This window comes from Papio anubis, chromosome 6, assembly GCF_008728515.1.
Source record: "Papio anubis isolate 15944 chromosome 6, Panubis1.0, whole genome shotgun sequence".
Taxonomy (NCBI): Eukaryota; Metazoa; Chordata; class Mammalia; order Primates; family Cercopithecidae; genus Papio; species Papio anubis.
In genome coordinates this window covers 131,159,201-131,183,106 of record NC_044981.1, presented here as the reverse complement: position 1 = coordinate 131,183,106, position 23,906 = coordinate 131,159,201, and the positions used below count along the sequence as shown (strand labels likewise).

General features: G+C 37.6%; 1 protein-coding gene and 1 non-coding gene across 6 annotated transcripts in view; one reads left to right on the top strand and one right to left on the bottom strand.

Moving 5' to 3' along the window:
• Nucleotides 1-3,865: 3,865 nt before the first annotated feature.
• The window catches only part of ENPP3 (ectonucleotide pyrophosphatase/phosphodiesterase 3), a 118,275-nt gene continuing 98,234 nt past the window's right edge, over nt 3,866-23,906 (top strand). For 2 of the 5 annotated variants that reach the window (XR_002521773.2, XM_009206081.4), the window contains exons 1-5: nt 3,866-4,099; nt 5,644-5,871; nt 9,866-9,941; nt 18,408-18,530; nt 21,276-21,401. Coding sequence is in view for 4 of the 5 variants with exons in the window: in XM_009206081.4 (XP_009204345.1) it covers nt 5,794-5,871; nt 9,866-9,941; nt 18,408-18,530; nt 21,276-21,401 (403 nt within the window). In the remaining variant the exon portion in view is untranslated. The other 3 variants (XM_009206080.4, XM_009206078.4, XM_009206079.3) reach the window with 3 other exon arrangements.
• LOC116275468 lies at nt 11,250-11,391 on the bottom strand. Its single transcript, XR_004184601.1, has one exon. It is a non-coding gene; the product is annotated as a U4 spliceosomal RNA (small nuclear RNA).

Below are 23,906 nucleotides of genomic sequence, written 5' to 3'. Positions count from 1 at the left end.
TTACATTGATGGGTGACTTAATGGTAGCTGCCTCTCAGAATGCAAGTGTTCTGGGCCATTAAGCATTAAAATGTTCAGAGTAAAGTTTTCGGAACCAAGAAGGTACAGGTTGTTCTGAAGTTGAAGAAGAAAAGAAAAGAAGGTACAGATTGTTCTGAAGTTAAAGAAGAAAAGAATAGGCAAGGTTTCAAGGTCCAGTTAACTTAGAAAGTGTAGGTTCAGATCTAAGTGACACAGGCAGTCTATTCCAAAGTCTAAGCTGCATGGAAGGTGTGGTTTTGGCTTGTGTCCATTGATCAGGTGAACTGTTAGGATTAAGGTTTTTTGTTTTTTCTTTTTCTTTTTCTTTTTTTTTTAGATGGTGGTCTTACTGTGCTGCTCATGCTGGAATGCAGTGGTGCCATTATAGCTCATTACAGCCCCAAACTCCTGGGCTCAAGCAATCCTGACCACATCCTCCCACCTCAGCCTCCTGAATAGCCAGGACTACAGGCATGCACCATAACTCCTGGATAACTTTTTATTTTTCATTTTTTGTAGAGACAGGGTCTCACTATGTTGCCCTGGTGGATCTCAAACTGGCCTTAAGTGATCCTCCTGCCTCAGCCTCCCAAAGTGCTGGGATTACAGGTATGAGCCACTGCATCCAGCCAGGAATAAGTTTCTAGAGCTTGAAAGACTCAAAAGAGGTTGGGGTTTAGAGTTCAGTTAGAGGAATTGTTATAGCTGAAAATGCATTGCCAACCATCTTCACTATGCCTACTTGTATTATACATAGGTAGATTCCTTAAGGTTTATTCATCTCAGGACCTGAAGGACTAGGATGTGTCCCTATTATCATATCCAAAATTTAGTGACTTAGAGATAATCTAATAATCTCTGATAATTCTGAAAAATGAAGAATTCAATGTCCAGAATCAATTAATTTGTAACAGAGACAGTCACCTACAAGCTAAGCCTTTATCAGAGGCCCCCTGACTTCCCCTTCTAGGATTTTTTTGGTGTGTTTTTCAGGGTTGAAAGAGGATGGGGATACACTTACTATGTACCCGCAATTTTTTTTTATTAAAAAAAAAGAAAAGGGATGAGGGATGAGGATGAAGGAAGAGAGAAGTGAAATTCTGGCAGTGTAGGACATAAGGAATCACTTAGAAAAGATACAGAGTAAGAGTCAGTAGTACCTTGGTGATATGGTTAGGCTTTGTGTCCCCACCCAAATCTAATCTTGAATTGTAATCTCCACATGTTGAGGGAGGGAAGTGATTGGATTCTGGGGGTGGTGTCCCCCATGCTGTTCTTGTGATAGTCAATTTTCATGAGATCTGATGGTTTTATAAGTGTTTGACAGTACCTCCTATGCACACATTCTCTTCTTTCTCCTGCCACCATGTAAAGAAGGTTCTTTCTTCTCCTTTGCTTTCCACCATGATTGTAAGTTGCCTGAGGCCTCCCCAGCCATGTGGAACTGTGAGTCAATTAAAGCTCTTTTCTTTATAAATTACCCAGTCTCAGGTAGTTCTTTATAGCACTGTGAAAATGGAGTAATATACTTGGTGTACAAAACTGGTATAGAATCAAGTTACATTTTGGAGAATACCAGGAAGAAGCATCTGAAAGGGCAACTGGAGTGTCAGAACCAGGTTAAGAGCAAACTCTGTGGTGCAATGGATAGTGCATTGGACTTTAGCCTAGATTGAAAGAACCAGGTTAAGCTCAGCAACTAATGCTGGTGCTTTCACTGGTTAGGCCTATAGATGGAATTGGTGAAGTTGAGGGTATACCACACTAATTTTTAATTTTTCTAATTCTGAAACCCAGGCTCACCTGATTGTGGCAGTGGGGAATGTCCAAAATCTGTAGGATAGGGCAGGCCGGCAGACTGGCAACTCAGGCTAATGCTGCTGTTTTGGGAATGAATTTTTTCTCTGGTAAGCCTGTTTTTGCTTGTAAGGACTTCAGCTGATTGGATGAAGTGCACTCACATTATTGAAGACAATTTCCTTTTTTAAAGTCAATTAATTGTAGTTGTTACCACATCTACAAAATATCATCACAACATCACCCTAGATTAGTGTTTGATTAAATAACAGGATACCGTGGCCTAGCCAAGTTGACACACACAACTAATCATCACAGCAGGAAGGAAAAGTAGGATTCCTAGCAACTGAAGGTAAGGTAGAGTCAGCGCACTGCCATGAGTGCAAGTAGGCAATCAGAACCCAGAAACCCATAAAAATGGAAGGCACATAACAAATGATTAGATAAAAGCCACAGATCCTAGGAATCCCCTAAATCTGAGACAAATTATGACATAGGTTTGGTCTTTGTTTTTAAAAAATAGGTATGATTCAACAGCAAAATACTCTGAAGAAGGAACTGGTGGCATTTCACTTCCGAGATATCACTAACTAAAAGAATCGTACATAAGTGACCAAGTCCCTTTGGTGGTCCTCTGACCTTATCTGTAAAATCTGAACATCTGATGAGAATAATGACAAAATGTTTGCAGAAAAGAATTTGAATGTAAAGTGTTTAGACTGCCCTGAGCTACATATCAAATCACTAAGAGGGATATTTATTTATTTGTTTGTTTGTTTATTTATTTATTTTGAGACAGTCTCACTCTGTTGCCCAGGCTGGAATGCAGTGGCATGATCTTGGATCACCGCAACCTCCGCTTCCCAGGTGCCAGCGATTCTCAAGCTTCAGCCTCCCAAGTACCTGGGATTAGAGGCACGTGCCACCATGGGCCTGGCTAATTTTTGTATTTTTAGTAGAGATGGGGTTTCACCATGTTGGCCAGGCTGGTCTCGAACTCCTGACTCCATGTGATCTGCCTGTCTCAGCCTTCTGAAGTGCTGGGGTTACAGGTGTGAGCCACCATGCATGGCTAATTTTTGTATTTTTAGCAGACATCGGTTTTCACCATGTTGGCAAGGCTGGTCTCGAACTCCTGACCCAGGTGATCCTCCCGTCTCAGCCTTCCAAAGTGCTGGGATTACAGGTGTGAGCCACCATGCCCAGCTGGGATATTTTAAAAATACTGCTGCCTTAGTCAAAACTACATAAGATCATTAAACTGAAGTGGAACCTGGGCTTCATAATTAGAAAAATTAAAAATTAAAAAGAAAGAAAAAAAAACCCCAAACTTCTCTGAGTACTTCTAAGTTCATCCAGTCTGGAGAGTCAGGTGCCCACATTATTCAAATGTTTTTTTATTATGATTTTTAAACACATGATACTCCATGTGGTTCCCGGAAAGAAATCTGCAAGAACCTGGATTTGGTTGTCTTTATGGCATCTTCTAGTTCTAAAATGAATTCCTTCTGTATCAACAACTAATGCTGATGCTTTTGCTGGTTAGGGATATAGGTGGAATTGGTGAAGTGGGGAGGTCTACTGAATCAAGGGAGTGATGGAAAAGACGAGCACAAACCCATAATGCCAGAAAGGAAAAGTGGCTCTCGTGCTGCCGATTTATTTTTTATTTATTTTTATTTTTTCATTTTTTTATATTTTTGAGACAGGGTCTCACTCTTGTTGCCCAGGCTGGAGTGTAGTGGCATCATCTCGATTTCCTGGCCTCAAGTGATCATCCCACCTCAGCCTCCTGAGTAGCTGGTACTATAGGCATGTGCCACCACACCTGGCCAATTTTTTGAATTTTTAATAGAGACGGGATTTTGCCTCGTTGCCCAGGCTGGTCTCCAATTCCTGGACTCAAGCAATCCTCCTGCCTCAGACACCCAACGTGTTGGGATTACAAGTGTGAGCCACCACAACTGGCTATTTTTTATTTTTTGTTACAGGGCTTCACTCTGTCTCTCAGGCTGGAGTTTAGTGGCATGATCATGTGGCAGGCCGGGTCTCACAAACAGGCAGGCCTCCATAACAACTGTTTCAGCACTGACTGAATGGTTAGGTTAAATATTAAAGACTGAGAGAGCCACTGCCCTTACACAAAAGCTGGAACGAGTAACAAAGGCCACCAAGATTCTTGCCCAGGTCTTCCCTGGCCTTGAAGCATGAGAAGATAATGAAGGAATACTCACACTCCTTGTGACAAGACAGTCGTCAGGAGATTCCCAGCAGCTGCCGGGTGAGGTTTTCCTGGGGACTCTCCTGAGGGCTGTCCCATGCGCAAAACCACACGTCCCTCTCCCTACCCGGAATAACGGAGATCAGGGTGGACACGCTCAAAGGGTAAAACCAGATTGTATACCAGGAGCCTATTATTTTCCTATCTGGGTTTGTTAAGCTGTTTGCCTGGTACTGCCAATAGGGCTTGCTTATATATCTACTTTGCATTTGGTTAAGATCAGTTTTGAGTGGGTTTTGAATCTGTTCTGCCTGAGTGTACCCACCCCCTCTTGTCTTTGTCTGAAATCTGTCTCTGCTTGTTTGTGTATCTGTCATGGCTCACTGCAGCCTCAAACTCTGGCCTCAAGGGATCCTCACACCTCAGCCTCCCCAGTAGCTGGGACTATTGGCATGCGCCACCATGCCTGGCTAATTTTTATTGTTGTTGTTGTAGAGACAGATTCTCCCTATGTTGCCCCAGCTGGTCTCAAATTCCTGGACTCAAGCAATCCTCTTCCCCATGATTTTCAGAAATAGTGTGTAAATCCCATGTTTCAGACATGTTTAGTTAGAGTAGTGACGCAGTCATTGTATTTATATTGGAATGCATTCTTTTCATATTTTTTTTTCTCACTGCTTTTAGGGTTGGAAGAGTTTAGTTAGAGTACTGTTTTCCAAAGGGTGTACTGCAGTCTACAGGATTCTGATAATCTTTTCATTAGAGAAGAGTACTCAAGCTTTATTTAATCAAGGGAGTTATTATAGAACTCATGTTCCATGGAATCACACTTTGAGAATGACTGCCTTAGGGTCACTGAAAGTAGAAGAGCTTAGCATCCACTATTTGCTAAAATTCTCTTTGGCCAACACAATTATTAATTTAGCTTCTTTCATCACAAAACTGTAACCCCTTTTCAGCATGGAGTACACTTGCTAAGATGCACCAGTCTAGATAAATAAGAAAATAGTGAATTTAAATTGATTAGTGAAAATTGCTTGGATTTGGGGACTTAGAAGTCTTGGGTATCAGTTCTAGTTCTGGCACCTAGTAAATAAGTAACTTTGAGCAATAAGTCATATATAATAATTTAAATAATCAGAGCCTTAATGTGCTCACCTAAAAACAAGAATAAAATGTTTATAAGGGATATTGTTAAGTTTGACTTGAGCTAATGTGTATACAAACTTGTCAAATTGTGAACACTGTAAAAAGCAAGGCATAATTATCACAGAGCTATGTACTTTATATTGGTTCAGTAGGGTTTCAGAATTTCTACTATAGTCAAAGCACGTTTTGCTATATCGATTTTCAACTGCTATGAAGTTTATAGAAAACCAGAAAGTCTAAAATTTCTGTGACAAGGCTTTTTGTTTGGGGTTATTTTTAAAGAAAACAGAAGATCAGATTGTATTAAAATTTGATGATTGCATTATTCTTGTTATATACGTCTTGACTAGTATTTAGTAAAAGTTATAAGGAAAAAAGGAGCAGTTGTCTGCAATATACTAGAAATGAACTTGAATCTTTTCACACTATTGTTATTACATTTTTCCTCTCTCCAGATTGCCCAATCACTGAAGAGCTGTGATGTTCCTAAACAGTTAAAAGTCAAGCACAGCTATGTAACTCATACAGTTTATCTTTGCCAGACTAGACGAAAGAAGGAGCACTACTGCATTCTGATAAAACAGGTCTATGCAGCTACCAGGATAATGGAATCTATGTTGACTTTAGCAACAGAACAACCTGTTAAGAAGAACACTCTTAAGAAATATAAAATAGCTTGCATTGTAAGTACAATTCTTATTTTTAGTCTTTCCAGTTTTGTGACAAATGTTAAAAGTATGATTTCCCATTTACATTGCTTTGTGTTGCTATTAAAATGTAAACTTTTAAGTAACTGTATTAAGTATTATCCCTTATGAAAACTCTAATGCAAATTAATATCTTAAATCATATTTTACAAGAAATTTGAGTAACAACAAGGTAACATTTCATTAATCTCAAAAGTTGGAATCCATGACAGAATGCTTTGTGATTCTGATTTTTTGCATGATTATAACTACCTCTCAATCACTTTTTTATGGCATGAGTATTTTAAGACAAGAAAGTGAAAAATTAAAATAATCATGTCCTATTATTTACTGAACCAACAATTTTATCCTATTTTACTTCACTCCTAGAGATAGTCTCTTTTGCCTATTTTCTCTTTCTTGTCCTTTTATGTGGTAAGATCTCCTGCCACCACTCCTCAGCCCCCCAAAAAAATTTCCTTGATTTTTTCTTTTTTCTTTATTTTTCTTAATTTAAAATTTTTTTCTTTTTCTTTTTACTCCAGAAATATGCTTATCCATTTCCTTGATTTTATTACTCTCTCTTTTCCCTTCACCATCAAACTTTTGGGGAAAAGAGAGCTCATTTCATTGCTTCAGTTTTCTCAGCCCCCAACCATTCCTTCATGCTCCAGCTTTGTTTCTCCTGTACTAAGTCCCCAACTCAAAAGTCAGTCCTCCTCATCCTTTGTCCACTTGAATGTTCATAACAACAATAACTGCCTGGTACTTTCTCATTCTGAATTATTCTCTCCCCTTGCTTCTTCCACCATGACACTGACATTTTCATTTTTGTGACTTTTTCTTTTTCTGCAATTTCTCTATTCTCATGAAAATTACAACACAAGCTTCACTAAACCCTATCTAAGATCTCTTAAGAAATCTCATGTTCTCTAATAGTCTTTTTAATTTTTATTTTATTTTTGAGATAAGGTCTCCCTCCGTTGGGATCTCAACTCACTTCAGCCTCTGTTTCCCAGCTCAGGTGATCCTCCTGCCTCAGCCTCCTGAGTACATGCTACAAGGCTCAGCTAAGTTTTTGTGAGTTTTCTTTTTCTTTTCTTTTTCCTTTTTTTTTTTTTATGTGGAGACTGGGTTTCACCATGTTTCTCAGGCTGGTCTCAAACTTCTGGATCAAGTGATCCACCTACCTTGGCCTCCCAAAGTGCTGGGACTAAAGGAATGAACCACTGCACCTGGCCTCTAGTGGTTTTAAGAGTCATATCCCCAGCCAAGAATTCCAAGTAATCCACTAGCTCCAACTTTTTGCCCAGTCTCTGTCACACAATTTCTTTTTTTAAAAGATGTTATTATTTTGCTAATATGTATATTTTTAGAGATTGGGTCTCGCTATGTTGCCCAGGCTGGTCCTGAACCCTGGGCTCAAGCGATCCTCCCACTCAGCCTCTTGCGTAGCTGGGGACTATGCGTGTGCCCCAGTGCACTAGCCTGTTTCAAATGCCTGCTTCCTGACTCCTGACTCAGTACCTCATACCAAAACTAATTGCATTATTTTTTCACACCTATCTTGCTGCAGTTTTTCCCTGTATCCCACACTTTAAGGTCACCACTATTCTCTGTCTCTCCAGAATTGTTTCAAGAAGTAAATAAAACAACGTAAAATAATGTGTGTAAGTATTAAGCCCAGTAACAAAATAAATCCTGAATATATTCCATTTATTCTTTATCCTTCTGGGAATTTCAATTTCAGAGTATTCTTTACAGCTGTTATGCTAATATATATATATTTTTTGTTTGTTTGTTTGTTTTTTTTTTTTTTTTGGAGACACATTCTTTCTCTGTTGCCCAGGCTGGAAGACAGTGGCATGTTCATAGCTCACTGTAGCAACTCGGGCTCCAACTTGGGCTCAAATGATCTTCCCATCTCAGCCTTCTGAGTAGCTGGGACTTTAAGCATGTTTATTATATTTATCCTAGCTTATCAATTCAGGACATTATAAAATCTTCCACAGCAAAATTTGTGCATCATTAATTTCCCTTCTTTGTATCTTTCTAGTGGTTTTTGAGTATATAATGAAGTTCAATATTTTTAAATTATCGTTTCAAAAGTACCCTGATGTCTTCAAACTTTTACTAAAGTTTCATTTAAACATTTTGACGGTATCTGCTGTGTTTCTAGCACTCTTTGTTTAGCCCAGTTAAAGCCAAATGATGTGTTCTCAGTGGTTTTTGACATTCAGAGTATTCTCCCCACTTTGTTCACCACGTAACATCATTTTAGATATATGTGCACCCCAATATCATGATGCTTTTTTGGAATTACATATTTATAGTAAATGATTATAAAGGCTTAAAAATAGACTTCTTAGGCACAGCACAGTGGCTAGTGCCTATAATCCCAGCACTTTAGGAGGCCAAGATAAGAGGATCGCTTGAGGCCAGGAGTTCCACACCAGCCTGGTCAACATAGTGAGACCTCCAACTCTAAATAATAATAATAATAATAATAATAATAAATAAGCCTTTTACTCTCAAGGAGCTCACAGAATAATGTAGAAAACAAGCCACAAATATATGGAACAAATACAAAATCATGAAGAAACAGATTCTAACATTAAACATTGTGAAGTTTTAAAGAATCTTAAGAACAGCTAGATGTTGTTGATTTTTCTAGCAAGTTTGAACAGCCAAAGTACCAAAGATAAGGTGTAAACCAAAATATGTTAATTTGTAAGTCTATGACGTGTGGGGTTTAGCAAAAGGAGTTCCCCAATGTTGTTTTTCTCTTTTGTAGTAACTCTAGTTTCAGTCGCCTGTGTCTTCTAAGCACCATGACAAGGGATGAACTGCTAATGGTGTTATTTAGTAAATATTTATGTTCATTTTTTTCCCTCCATCCTCTCCACTGAATGAATACATACTGAAAGGTCACTGACCCTTGGGCTAACTTTGAGACTTCACGTAAGAATTGTTTTCTTAGTATTTTAACATAGCTTCCCCAGTGGTTGAACTCACTTCCATTGTAAACATTAGATGTGTTAATTTTCCAGTTGACTTTCAGAACGAAATCAACCCTCAAAAAAAAAAAAAAAAAAATCGTGTAGTTCTTAATTACCTAAGCAAAATCTGATTTTTTCTTTTGTGAAAGTTTTTTGTGTGTGTGTCTGAAACTATAACAAAGGTTATTGTAAAATACTTTCCTAAGTAATTTGATTGTGTGTCCTTTTGCCATTCTTCATGACAACACACAGTATTCAAGCCCTGTCATCCAGCATACTTATCTCTGGACTTCATGTAAGATCAAAGAGGGCAGCTAGAAGAATTCTCTTTAATTGTATCAGAGTTTAATCTAATCATAGCATGAAGTTCGTTACACCAAAGGGCTTTGTCAGTAGAGTGATAATGAATGACACAAACAATCTTTGGTCAGGCAGTTTCCAAATTACCTAACTGGTTTGTATGAGTGGAAGACCAAAGCAGATCATTTGCCAGTTAACTATTTGGACAATATATTTTTATGCATGTTAAATAGTATCATCATCCTGTGATAGAGTAGAAAAAAAAGCCCTGCTCCCTTAGAATGAGGCAGTTAAGGATTTAATAGTTCTGGAATTCTTTTCAATAAATGATCTACAAATGGGTGCCTGGTTTAAAAAAAATGGCCCAGAAAAATGGTTTTATGGTTTTAATTCTTAACTTTAACTCAATTTGCAGTTAAGTTCATTGCATTTGAATGGTAAATGTGTTTGAATTTGAAGATCTGTAATAACTGGTATCTTTAAATTCTTCCAAAATATTCTTTCTTATTTTCAAGCATTAAATAAAATACTATACCTCTAGTTAGGCCAGATACTAGATCATTGTTGGATCTGGCATCTGGCATAAATAGCATGCTGCAGGTACTTAGAGAGAATACTGAGAAAGGGTGGTTATTTGTATCTGTGTAATTTTTTAAAACATTATAAAAGCTACTTTTTCTTTTTTGCAATAGGTTCTTCTTGCTTTGTTGGTGATCATGTCACTTGGATTAGGCTTGGGGCTTGGACTCAGGAAACCAGAAAAGCAAGGTATACCCCTCAGTCTTTTCTCTGAGCATTCCCTTATTTCTTATCTCTTCGGACCTTAATTCGTTAAAATGTATCTCCCATCCCAAGCCTCCTCTGTCCTCCATGCAGCATTCTGCTCCTAGACATCTCCCACTCTGCACTCTACTTATCTGGAGCCCACATCTGTGGTTGGCATTGCTCACTGTACTTTCTGGACTTTATTTTTTCACCCTGCTCATTTGAGATTCATTATCATTCCAGTGTGTTTTTCTCTTACCTTTCTCCACCCCCTTTTTTTTTTTTTTTTTTTTTTTTTTTTTGGCAGGGTCTCACTCTGCCTTTCAGGCTAGAGTGTAGTGGCACAATCTCGGCTCACTGCAGCTCCTCCCTGCCCTCAGGTGATCCTCCCATACTTGAGCTTCCCAAGTAGCTGGCACCACAGGTGGGTGCCACCACACCCGGCTAATTTTTGCAGTTTTGGTAGAGATGGGGCTTCACTATGTTGCCTAGGCTGGCCTCGAACTCCTGGGCTCAAGTGATCCCACCACTTCAGCTTCCCTAAGTGATAGGATTACAGGTGTGAGTCACCATGCCCGGCCCTTCTTCATCTTTATAATGGACTTTGGTAAGTGGATAACAGGCTTTTCATTCCGCTCCCACTGTCATTTTCAACATCTGATGACAAAGTATCTAGCCACTTAGTCTTTAAAGTCTTTGTTGCTTCATTCTCATGACCTCCTGCCACTACCCTGTGCCTTGACACCATGCTAGAGCTGTTCTACCTTTAAAATTTCTTGGTTCTTGATTGGGCAGTGCCAAATTTTTGAAAAGTAGTACATAATAATATCTTCAAAAAATTTGTTTCTCATAAGAAGCAAAGAAAAACAGGAGAAATATGTTCCCAAATATAAAAATACCTCACATTCCTTTTGCTGTATTTCATTATTATGAATAGTAAATGCACCACTTACAAATGACAATATAAAAAGAATTACCTATAATCTTTTTACATATTATTTTATTACTTTTACTAAGGTGAAGTATAAGGCCAGTTGCTAGATCATTCACGTCCCTCCCTTTCTGTTGTTTGTTTTTTGAGACAAGGTCTCACTTTGTTGCTCAGGCTGAGTGCAGTGGCGTGATCACGGCTTACCACAGCCTCGATCTCCTGGGCTCAAGTGATCCTCCCACCTCGGCCCCTCAAGTCCCTGGTATACAGGCATGCACTACCACACCTGGTTAATTTTTTATTTTTGTGTAGACATGGGGTCTCACTATGTTGTTCAGGCTGGTCTCAAACTCCTGGATGCAAATGATCCTCCCACCTTGGCTTCCTGAAGCATTGGGATTGCTGGTGTGAGACACTGTGCCCAGCACCCTCACCCCATTTTTGTCTTCTTAAAAATTTTATGAGCAATAATCATGCCTCAAATAAACCTCATTGGCTACTATACTGCCACTGCACAAAGCTCTGGACCCCTTTTTAAATTTGACTAAAACCTTCTAGTGTGACTCCAGTGGAGTAAGTCTCATTGCTGCAGCATTAGGAAGCCTCAGTAAGGTTAACTGGCAATTTTCCAGTCATGTATCTACTTGAGAAATACTCAGTTTCCCTAATATGACCTAGGAGCACAGTAGAACTGAAAAGTTGAATAATTGCTGGAAGATTACTGTCTTCCCTTGGTCACTTGGCTGTTGTGTTTCTGGGCCATGGTGCCATTCCTTGATCAAAGAAATGTTGACCGGCCATTTCAGTGGTATTGTTTTGACGTTAGTACACACAAATGGGCATCATTTCTTGGCTATTTTACCCCCTAAATCACATAAATTGATTGCAAAAGGCATATCTAATGTCTGAACAAAACCTCCTTTTGTTCCAGCTCTTTCATTCACTTTAGTACACCCATTGGCTGGCTTCCCAGAGTCATTTTTCCTTGTCCTCTTCCTTTCATCTGAGTTGATCAGCCCTATGTGGCAGCACTCTCTTCCCTCTACCCAGCAGGGCAGTGGTAATTAACTCCAGCCTCTTTTTGCCAGCATCCTTAACATAGTCATCCTGTTTACTACTCATTTTTCCACTGCATCTATTCTCCTAAACCCCAACCCTGAGTCATTTTCACCATTTTCCACTCCAGTTAACTCACCTTCCATAGACATTATGTATTTTTTTTCTAATGTGAGTTTTAAAATCTGTGCATGTTCTTACAGATTTACTGTCATGACTACACATATTTTTTGATTGAACATTATATGCTTGGTATTATTACAATTACTGGAGATAAAGTGGTGAAGACAAGAGACAAAATCCTTCAAGGAGTTTATATTTTAGCATGCAAGACAGACAGTAAAAATATAAATAAAAATATATATATATATAATAAGATAAAGTGCTAAGAAATAAGTAAAGCCCAAAAGAAGGAATCAGGGTCGTGTTTGTGTGTGTGTGTGTGTATGAAATAATTTTTGAGTAATGACTGAAGGAAGTGAGACAGAAACATAGGGACTGTTGGGGAGAAACATTCCAGGTCAGAAGGACTATGAAGTGCAAAGACCAAAGGCAGGAGCTTGCCTGGCATGTTCCCTTTAAGGAATAATAAAGAGGCTATGAACTAGAACTAAAAACACTACAGAGAGGTGGTCATAAAATGAGACCTATTAAATAAAGAGGAGCCCGATCAAGTAAAGGTTAGTATGTCAAACCCTGGTCTTCAACTTTCATTCTGAGTGTGACAAGAACTGATTGCACGATTTGGGCAGAGGAATGATATGCTCTGGTTTGCTTTTTAATAGAATCCCTAGGGCTACTGTGTTATGAATAGATGGTAGAGTGAGAGCAAAAGTAGAGAGACCAATCAGGAGATTATTCCAATAATCTGGGCAAGCCTTATGTCTTAAACCAGGGCAGTAGCATTGTAGCTGGTAAGAAGTATTTGGATTCTGGATCTATTTTGATGGGGTAGATAGATTTTATTGAAAGACTGGATTTGGAGTAAGAAAGAGAGGTCAAGAATGACCCCAGAATTTTTGCATGAACATCTGGAAATATAAATTTCCATAATTGAATTGGGGCAGATTGTAGAAGGAGCTGATTTGGGGAGAAAAATCCGGGGCTCAGTTTTGGACCTGTTAAATTTGCTAATTCTATTGGACGTCTAAGTGCAGAAGTCAAGAATGTAGTTGGACATATGAGGCTGGCTTTAGAGGTGAAGTCCTGCCTGGGCATATACTGTGGTGCTTGTCAACATATGTGGGATTTAAACCATGACACTGGTGTAGAACAATCTTAAAGAATTGGGAAGGTGAAGGGGAAAAGCGAAGAAGACTAGGAAGGAGCAGCCAGGAATGTGAGAGGAAAGCCAGGTGACTAATGTATTCTAGAAACCAAGTGCAGAAAGCTTTCGTAAGAGGAGAGTGTACGAAAAAACGTAAAGACCATCTATGTAAATGGTTGTGATATATCTAAATCTACATTTTTTTTTTCTAGTTTTTCATTGAGCACTTTTTGAGACCCATCAGAATTGTCATGCATACATCTGTTCTTATGCTTCTACTGTGTGCTACTTTTTGGCATGTACCCAACTTGCCAACCAACCTATGCTCTCTCCTGGTGCTGAATACCCAAATTGGCTTTAGTTCCTCACCACCACATAAATACTGCAAGTTCCCTTACAAACCTGTATGATAAGTACTTTGCCATAGACCAAGGAATGAAGTTTCAGGAAGTTAGGGTTTTTATCTTCTTAACTCAGGTATGTAGTCCCAGATTGCTTTCTAGAATGGCTGCTTCAGCCTACCCTACCTTCCTTTACCTCACCTCTCCACCAGCCATTGCCATTATTCAGCTCTCTAATTTTTGGCAATGTGAAGTTGGGTATGGAATAAAGTCTTTCATTTTAGTTTCTATTTCTCTGTCCTGTTGCTCTAATCCATGTTGGTTGTTCTCTTGGTCTGGTGGATGGTTGAGATTTCCATTAGCCCATCTATTGTGTTAGATCCCATGATTTTAAAATCTCTTTCTTCTTGTTTCATTTTCTCATTTTGCTAAAGAACAACTTGATCGCTTTCTAAAATAGGATGCATGAAAGAGATAACTTGAGTCTTTGCCTATGTAAAGACATATCATTCTAACCTAATACTTGACAGTTTGGCTAGGTATTGAATTCTAAGATGGAAATAATTTGTTTTTCTAGAAATCTGAAGGTATTACTTTACTGTCTTATAGCATCCAGTGTTGCTTTTAATATATTTGGTATTTTAATACATTTCTGATTAGTGATCCTTTGTAGGTTGCTCATAATCTCTCTGTGGAGGCTTTCAACATCTCTTAATCCTGTTGATCTTTTAGTGTGAGTTTTGCCCTGGGAAACTTGGTGGACAACTATGATGTAATAATTTATGCTCTTCAATTCTGGAAAATTTTATAATATGATTTCTTTAATAACATAAGCTCCATTTCCTCTTTCACTTTGAGGCCTTACCTCCCTGTTCTAAGATCAGTTAATTAGCAGCCTTAGTTATAACTGCACAGTTTCTTGGTTATACAAGACAACAAACTCGAAGTCTCAGCAATTAGGACTTGGAATCTTCTTGTGGACCACAGTTCTGCTTACCATATCTCTACTGAATTTTTCTTTACTTCTCTCATATTTTTACTTCCAAGACCACCCTGAATGTGGGGTCTTTTAAAAAAAATTATAGTTCTCTTATTTTGTTGACACAGTATCTTCTCTATTTTCTGAGGATCTTAGTACTCTGGGTGTGTGTGTGTGTGTGTGTGTTGTTATTTTAACTCTTTTGCTCCCTGCATTATTTCCTTTTCAATCAAGTTTTTCTTTGATGTTGTTTGTTGGGTGTTTGTCTTTCATGTAGGTTGCTGTCCTGCTATCCTCAAATGTCTGGGGACCATCTGTTCCTTTTCAGAGTAAGGGTTGCTTTTTCTTATCACAGTTACCCCCCTTTATGTCTATTGTCTCTGTGATGAAAGCCACTCCTTATTCCTCCAGATTATGAGCTTCCTAGTCTGGAGTGGGAGGCAGGGTGAGTAGTCACTGCTTCACATCCAAGCTTTTACCAATTCTCCTACATTTAGCCTTGTGCCTGTTCCCCTCTTCTCTTACCTAATGTCCCCTGTTTCTCTTACTTAATGACCTCTTCTCTTACCTAATGACACCCTGGGACCTCTCTTCTAGGGTCCTAAGGGAAAGCCCTTGGCTTTTTTTTTTTTTTTAATTTCCAGGACTCCTTCCTCTTAGGCACCTAGTTGTTGCTTCCTTCATTCTGCGATTTCTGTCTTTCAAAATTCTTTTTCTGCTTCTATCTTCTATTATTTGATTTAGAGTATTTATATCTTTTTGTAAACTATTTTCCTCTTCTTTTTGTGAAGATTTGTGGAATTTGAGGAGATGGAAGAGGTAAATGAGTTTTATCAACCAGCTACTTTTTTTTTTTTTTTGCCTCTCGAGTAGCTAGGACTAAAGGCACGTGCCACTGCACCCAGCTAATTTTTGTATGCTTTGTAGAGACGGAGTTTCGTCATCTTGCCAAGGCTTGTCTCAAACTCCTGAGCCCAGGCGATCTGCCTGCCTTGGCCTCCCAAAGTGCTGGGATTACAGGCATGAGCCACTGCACCAGGCCTCAACCAGCTACTTTTAAAAAGAAAACTGTATTCTATTTTGTAGTTCGCTTTTTTCCAATAATAACATAAACATTTCTCGAAATCATTAAAACCGTGAACAATAATGTTTTAAAATAACTTCTACTGGCATCCAGAAATGCTTATAATGTTATTTTATGTAGATATAATAATTTAATAAGTCCTCTCTTTCATGTACATTAAGACTGTTTCAGTTGTTAAAATATTTTTGAAATTATGTATAACACTATGGAGAACATTTCTCAACATAGATCTTCGTATGTTTCTTTAGTATAAAGTCTGGAAGTGAAATTGCTGAAATCAAAGGATATAAAGATTTTTTTAATTAATAAAAAATTTTAAGCATACAAAAGTAGGAATACTAATTTAATAAATGTCTATGTATCATCACCCCACTCTATGAATTCATGACCAATCCTGTTTTATTTATACCTTTCTCCATAACCTCCTCTACATATTATTTTGAAGCAAATACTTGACATTATTTCATTTCTATAAACATTTCATTGTGTATTTCTAAAAGGTAAAATTTTTTTAATGTTTTATAATATTGGAGATAAATATTTTAAAGAAAATGTTCTCCACTTTGTAGATAGACTTTTCAAATATTAGTTTTGCATGGGTAATATAATCTCATTATTTATTTAAAAGGTTTTCTTCCACTGCCATATAATAGCTATCATGTTTCCCTCCTCAGAAATAGCTAAGATTATCATCACATTATTGTATATTCTTATAGAAATTTTATAACAGCAACTTTGTATTTGTGTTTTCACGTACTCCTTTTGCCTTTCTGCCTTTCTGCATCTTTCTTTTCTTAAAATTTACATTTTACAGCTTTTGTTTCATATTGTAAAATAACGTTCCTGAAAGATTTTGTGAATTTATACTACCAATAACTGTATATCTCATTGATTTGCTAGTGAAAAATGATCATATTTTTCTTATGTTCACTAACTTTTTACAGAGTACTTTGAAAATCGTCTAAGTCTTCTGTTTGATGTTTTTTGGGGTCAAACTATAGTAGGATGAATTCAGGAGATCTAATGCTCTGAGAATTATTACTTTTAGTGCCTGTTATGTCAGTCCTCATTGTCCTTAACCTTTCTTGCCTATTTTGAAAATGAGTATTCTAAAATACTGTCCTTAACCGCTTAACTCCCGAGACATTTCTATTTTGATAAGCTCCTAAAATTTTTTTGTATATGTTGTGAGGCAAGAATGTCAAGAGATTCCTTACCCTATATAGCTAGCCAGTTGTCCCATTACTGTGTGTTATTCACTGTTACTTTGCAGTTACCACTTAAAATTTTTTATTATATAAAGTCTCTACAATTATATCTGCATTATTTATCACTTAATCTGCAATTACCAGCACAGTGCCTGAAACATAATGATGCTAAAATAAATATTCATAGAATAAATAAGTAAATAAATTAATTTAAAATTATGCAGTGGTTTTCAAGGGAGAGAAACAAGTTGTGCATAGTTGAACTTTCCCACACATACTATTATACCCTCCTTGCCTTCAAACAACTCCTTTAGAATGCAAAGTAGAAAGCAAGTATCATAGGGAATTATAGATAATTTTCAATGGGAATCCCTAACAAGGAGAAATGATATTTAGCTGGGCGCACACACTCCTCGCACAGTGAGAACTACAGAATTCCCATTGCTTCTTATTGCTAATATGCTGATGACTCCAAGTCAGTATCCTTAGTTTATGCCTCTCTTTCCTGAGTTTCAGACTCAAATATTCAGATCCCCTCCTAAATATGTATTTGCTTAGATATCTGGAAAACTGAACTTCCCTTTTTTTAGTGCCTTAGCCTTACATTCTGGAAGTCATCTTTGGCTCATTCCTCTTCTTCACTCTTTATATAAACCTGAACTCAAACTAATTGCACTTTAATTTCTCTTATCTCTATTTACATCTTCCTTATGTGTGCTGCTACTATCCTCCTTCAGGCCCTTATCATTTTTGGTTTGGGTTAAAATTTCTTGCTTAGTTCAAGAGTTTCCATCCCTACCCTACTCACCTATTTTCCAGAGTGGCTTTCTAAAACACAGATCTAATTCATTACTCTCTGCTTACTCTTTAATGACTTCCCGTTACCAAAGATTGGGCTTCAAGCCTCTTAGTATGGCATATGCACGTTTCCTCACTCTAGTCCACCTCTACCTTTGAACTCTACCCCTTAGCCATCATAACCCATCTGCTATTCTCCAAATATGCCTTCCTTAGCTTCACTGATTTTTAAAATCTTGATCCTTTCTCAAGACTCAATGGTGTCCTTGAATCCCCTTGCTAGTTTTTGTCCCACCCCATGTGCTCCCATGTACTTCTTGAACACATGATTATTATTATTATTATTATTATTAAGGCAGAGTCTTGCTTTGTCGCCCAGGCTAGAGTTCAGTGGCACAATCTCAGCTCACTGCAACCTCTGCCTTCCGAGTTCAAGCAATTCTCCTGCCTCAGCCTCCCAAGTAGCTAGGACCACAGGTGTGCACCACCATGCCTGGTTAACTTTTGTATTTTTAGTAGACATGGGGTTTTGCCATGTTAGCCAGACTGGTCTCAAACTCCTGACCTCAAGTGATTCTCCCGCCCTGGCCTCACAAAGTGTTGGTATTACAGGCGTGAGCCATGGCGCCTGGACATATCAGTGTCATTATTTATTACATTGCACTGGTAGATCTTGTAGCACCATAAAAATCATCTAGTTGTCTGTCGTAGTCTGTGCCATGTACTTCCTGTATGCTTCCACTGTTTAAGTATGAGATATTGAATAGCTGCTAAATGTTGGGGCCCTATTTCCTTTACTTTGCAGGCAGCTGCAGGAAGAAGTGCTTTGATGCATCATTTAGAGGACTGGAGAACTGCCGGTGTGATGTGGCATGTAAAGACCGAGGCGATTGCTGCTGGGATTTTGAAGACACCTGTGTGGAATCAAGTATGAGTTCTGAGAATAAGTTTATTAGCATGTTGGTTGTGCCACTATTAATACATGTCAAATTTTTTTCTTTTCTTTCCTTTTGTTTGAGACAGAGTGTCACTCTGTTGCCTAGGCTAGAGTACAGTGGCATGATCATGGCTAACTCTATTCTTAATCTCCTGAGTCCAATTGATCTTTCCACCTCAGCCTCCTGAGTATCTGGGACCACAGGCATGCAGCACCACACCTGGCTAATTGTTTTTAACCCCATCTCTACTAAAAATAAAAAACTTAACCAAGTTGCCTAGGCTGGTCTTGAACTCCTGGGCTCAAGCAATTCTCCCACCTTGGCCTCCCAGAGTGCTGGGATTATAGGCATGAACCACTGCGCCAGGTCTGTGTCCAAATTTTCATCTACATACCTTGTGTATTAGTTTCCTAGGGCTGCCATGACAAAGTACCACAGACTGGGTGGCTTAGCCAACGGAAGTTTGTTTTCTCACAGTTCTGGAGACTGGAAGTCCAACTTTTAGGTGTTGGCAGAGTTGGGTCCTCCTGAAGACTCCAAAAGAGAATCTGCTCCATGCTTCTCTCCTAGCTTCTGGTGGGTGCTGGCAATCTTTGGCTTGTGGCAGCACAGCTCCAGACTCTGCCTTCATCTTCACATAATCTGTGTCTCTAGAGTCACATAGTCTTCTCTCTGTCTGTGTCTATGTTTAAATTTTCCCTTTTAATAAGAACACCAGTCATACTGGATTAAGGCCCACCCTAATGACCTCATTTTACTTAATTATCTACAAGTAATTTTTTTTTGAAACAGTCTCACTCTTATCTACAAGTAATTTTTTTTTAAACAAAGACAGAAATGAAATAGTCTGTCATTTCTACTTCACTAATTAGCTAGAATGTTCTACAATGAGAAATATCCATGAAGCAAAATGTTTTGTTTTTGCTAATTTTTGTTAAGATTTTAAAAATTTGTTAAATTTCCCCCATTTGATATCAGTTATTCTCATTGGCTATTTCTTTTTTTTTTTTTTTTTTTATACTTTCCTTTTTCTCTTCTTAGACTGTATGTCTATAGTTATTAAATCCATGTCTTTTTTTTTTTTTTTTTCTCCTGAAACAAAAGCCGGATTGCAGCAGCACAATCTTGGCTCACTGCAACCTCCACCTCTTGGGTTCAAGCAGTTCTCCTGCCTCAGCCTCCTGAGTAGCTGGGACTACAGGAGTGCTCTACCAAGCCCAACTAATTTTTGTATTTTTGTTGGAGACGGGGTTTCACCATGTTGGCCAGGCTGGTCTTGAACTTCTGGCCTCAAGTGATCCCACTACCTCGGCATCCCAAAGTGCTGGGATTACAGGTGTGGGCCACTGCACCTGGCCTCAGCAAGTAATTTGGAACTGTTTCTAAATAAGATCACATTCACAAGTAATGGGGGTTGGGACTTCAACGTCTTTTTAGGGGACACAATTAAACCTATAACACCTATACACGGTCTTACTATCATTTCCCCTTAACAATGCTAAATACAGAATTCACACTTTATTTAACCAAGGTTGAGGAATAACAGGCTATGGTAAATGAAATACTGTATCATTACATACGTTTCAGTGGAGTTTTACTATGGCTGAAGTTCAACATCTTGTTTGTTTCATTTGCAGTGGTTCTCAAACTTCAAGGTGCATAAAAGTCACTTGGAAAGCTGGTGATTCTTGATCATTCTGATGCCAGTATTCCACAGGGCACAATTTGAGAAATGCTGTTCTCTAGGTGGAAAAGACAGCTTGCAATGTTTAATTCCCTAAATAATCTGGGAAGGTGGTGGAGGGGGGTGTCTAGTGGTTGGAGGAGAGTGAAGATTAGAAGAGTGGAGTTCTTTACTTTATGTTCCCTGAAAAGGGCAAGAGGGAGAGGATAACCCAGTATAGATAGAGATCTGTGTTCCCTTTACTTAATCTCCAAAAACGTTTTCTTTCTATGTAAATGAGAAATGCTGGAGAAGGAAGAAATCTATATATAACTGAGGTGGACAAAAGTTACCTATTGAGAGTGTTTGTCTCAGAACAAGGCTGACGTTGATTTTAGTCACTGTTTCCTAGCAAGTGGCAGTGCCAAGCCACCTTCCTCCAGCCTCTTGCTGCTTTTAGCAATGGGATTTATTGAAACTGTTCTCATCCTAAGCCCATAGCCTGGGAGAACCCCCGAGGCATGGGTGGCAGCTGCTTTGTCACTGCTGTCACTTTCCACTGAGAGGTACCTTGACCTGCCTACATTCTCAAAGACATGACTGTGCTCCTGTTACTTCTGTTGTCACCTTTTCTTCCTTGCTGCTTGTCCTTAGACAAGGCTGGGCAAAGCTGCTCTTGGGTGGCAATAATCAGTCAGGGCCAGTGATTCTTCACTTTGGGGAGCTCCTGCTCTTGGATGGGAATAGGAGCCGTGTTCAGATCTTCTTCAAGCTCACAGTGTACCTGCTAAGTAAACCTGGGTTGTGGTTTATAAAGCTGCATTTCTCTGTGCCACCTAGCTAATGAAGAAAAGTGGTGGTTTACCCCTCATTTGGCATTATGTATTTTCATTTATTAATACAGATAAATGAAATTCTTGGTTGTATTATTTGATTGTATTATTTACAATCAAGAATTGTATTGTATTATTATATTTGGTTGTATTATTATAATATAGCAGTAAATAAATGAAATTTGTATATTTTATATTGGAGGCTTAAATGCTCAGAACTGAACTGTATCATTTTACAGCTCGAATATGGACGTGCAATAAATTTCGTTGTGGAGAGACCAGATTAGAGGCCAGCCTTTGCTCTTGTTCAGATGACTGTTTGCAGAGGAAAGATTGCTGTGCTGACTATAAGAGTGTTTGCCAAGGTAAGCAGGAGTATGTTGACTCATTTGCCCCTGCAAGTTCAGAGGAACTCCGTGAGTGTCCTAGAGCTATGCTAGTCTGCAAAAATCAAAACAAGTCAGAGAATCTTTAGTTACTCCATGTAGAAGAAAAGATCAAATGCATTTACTGTGGGATGAAATGTGGTTTGTAACCACAGAGGAGGAGAACTCACAGCATAGATATAGAAGAGAGATCTTAAAATTCCTTATTTGTCTGTAAGGCAAAGTCTTTTCCAATCCAATGACCTTGCCAGATGCAGTTGTACTTTCAGACACTGAATAGCAGATCCCAAAGTTAAAATATAGAGAATGAGGTTTTCTAGCTCAGATATCATCTTGTTAAGCCAATGTTGTTATTGCCAAAACAAATGTGTCCTCAATGGTTTAAATTGCTAAGTATCCTCACGGAGTTAATGTAGAGTCAAGATTAGGATTCAGGTTATTCAACTCTTTATTCTATCCACTACCCACTTTATAAGTGATGTGACTTAAAAAAAAAAAAATCACCAATTCTTCCAAACATCTGATGAAATTTATGAAAAATGCATATATACATATATCAACCAAATTTCTTCAAGCTATCAATCCCTTTTTATAACCTCACACCAAACTGAGCTGACAATGTTAATACTTTTGACAAAAAAAGATTAGGTTGAATTCTGATTTCTGAAATTGGATGAAAATATTGTAGTAGAAACCTTAACTACAATCTACTAATAGAAAATAAGTTGTGTACCAATGGATGAATCAGTTTTTATACAAAATATAATTAAAAATCACCTGAAACGGGTTATTAGAAAAATCTGAAATGGTAACTCCTTTTTAAAAATAATAATTACTCAATATTTAATATTCCATACCGCATCATTTCAAAATTTCTTTAATTTCACAAGGCAAGTATAGGTTCTAGTCTGCTTCTTTCTCTAATAAATTCACTGACCATATTACCTCTGACCTCTCTAGTCTCCCTTCTTCTGTTCCAATTTGGTAACTTTTAACTTTTTAATCTCAAGATGGATGCTTAGGCCATGTGGAAATTTTTTTTTTTTTTTGTTACTGAATTCACTGGTTACTCTGATGGAGTTAATGTAATCATTTCAGTTTATTTTTTAAAACAAATATAAATGTTTTCTCACTCTGAGCGTTAACACTTTATATTTTAAATGTTAAATGTGCCTACCAGCTTTTAGAATTAAAAAAAGCTAAATGATTTTTGTCAAAATTGCATCTTTTGAGAGTAGTTTGAGAATTTTTATCAAAATTTTATCTTCCGAGAGTAGTTTGAGAGAATTTGAATCATTTTTGTTTGAGAAACCAGCTAATTACTTTTATATTTTGTTAAGTTTAGAATTTCTAAAAACATTATGATAAATTTCTACCACATACAGAGGTAGAGAGAATATTATGATGTTTTCTCTCTAAGTCCATCAACTATTTTCAGCAGTTATCAATTCATGGCCAATCTTGTCTCACATTGGCAAAGTATAATTTTGAATATAAAATGAACATGTCAAAGATTTACTAACTCATTTATAAGATAACCAACCAGAATTAAAGCAGGTTCAAAGAGAATAAGAAACTAAGCTACTAAATTGTGTATATAAGACTGAAAGAATGTTGGAATAAAATCACTAGAACCATATCTTTTGGTGGGACAGAAATGAATTGCATTTCTGTAGGACAATTTATTTGCTATCAGGTATGAATCAGTTATATTGTTATTTGTTTTCTACTAGTTATTTATTACTCCCAAATAAACAACTTGTAAAATGAATAATAAAGAGTAAGCTGGATAAAGATACATACCCCTTGATAATTGGATAATATATTGTTGGGCTTTTTAGGTAATTCCCAGCATGACATTAAAATGATGTCTAATGATCAGTCCTCTTGCCTATTTCCAACTTTTAGATTTTTTTCTTTAACAAAATATGCTCATCATTGCCAGCCTCTCTTCCATAATTTTACATTGTTTCAAAGCAAAACCAAGAGTATCATTCATCTAAAATATGTATTTAGCTACATATTTTAAGTACATATCTAAAAAGATAAAGATAATTTCCATCAAGAGGCACATCATGCCTGCAGGTGTGTTTTTTGGGATATGTTAGCCATTGATAAGCATTGCCGAGATCCACTAGGCATTGCAGATGGTGACAGTCATAGTCTGTCATTTCTACTTCACTAATGAGCTAGAATGTTCTACAATGAGAAATATCCATGAAGCAAAATGTTTTGTTTTTGCTAATTTTTGTTAAGATTTTAAAAATTTGTTAAATTTCCTCCATTTGATATCAGTTATTCTCATTGGCTATTTCTTTCTTTTTTTTTTTTTCTTGATACTTTCCTTTTTCTCTTCTTTAGACTGTATGTCTATAGTTATTAAATCCATTTATTCTAGCAGTTGGGAAAATACTGTTCTTGAGGCAAAAAACATTATCAAGAAAAAGAAGAAATATCTTTTTTTCATCTAAAAGAATCCCCTTT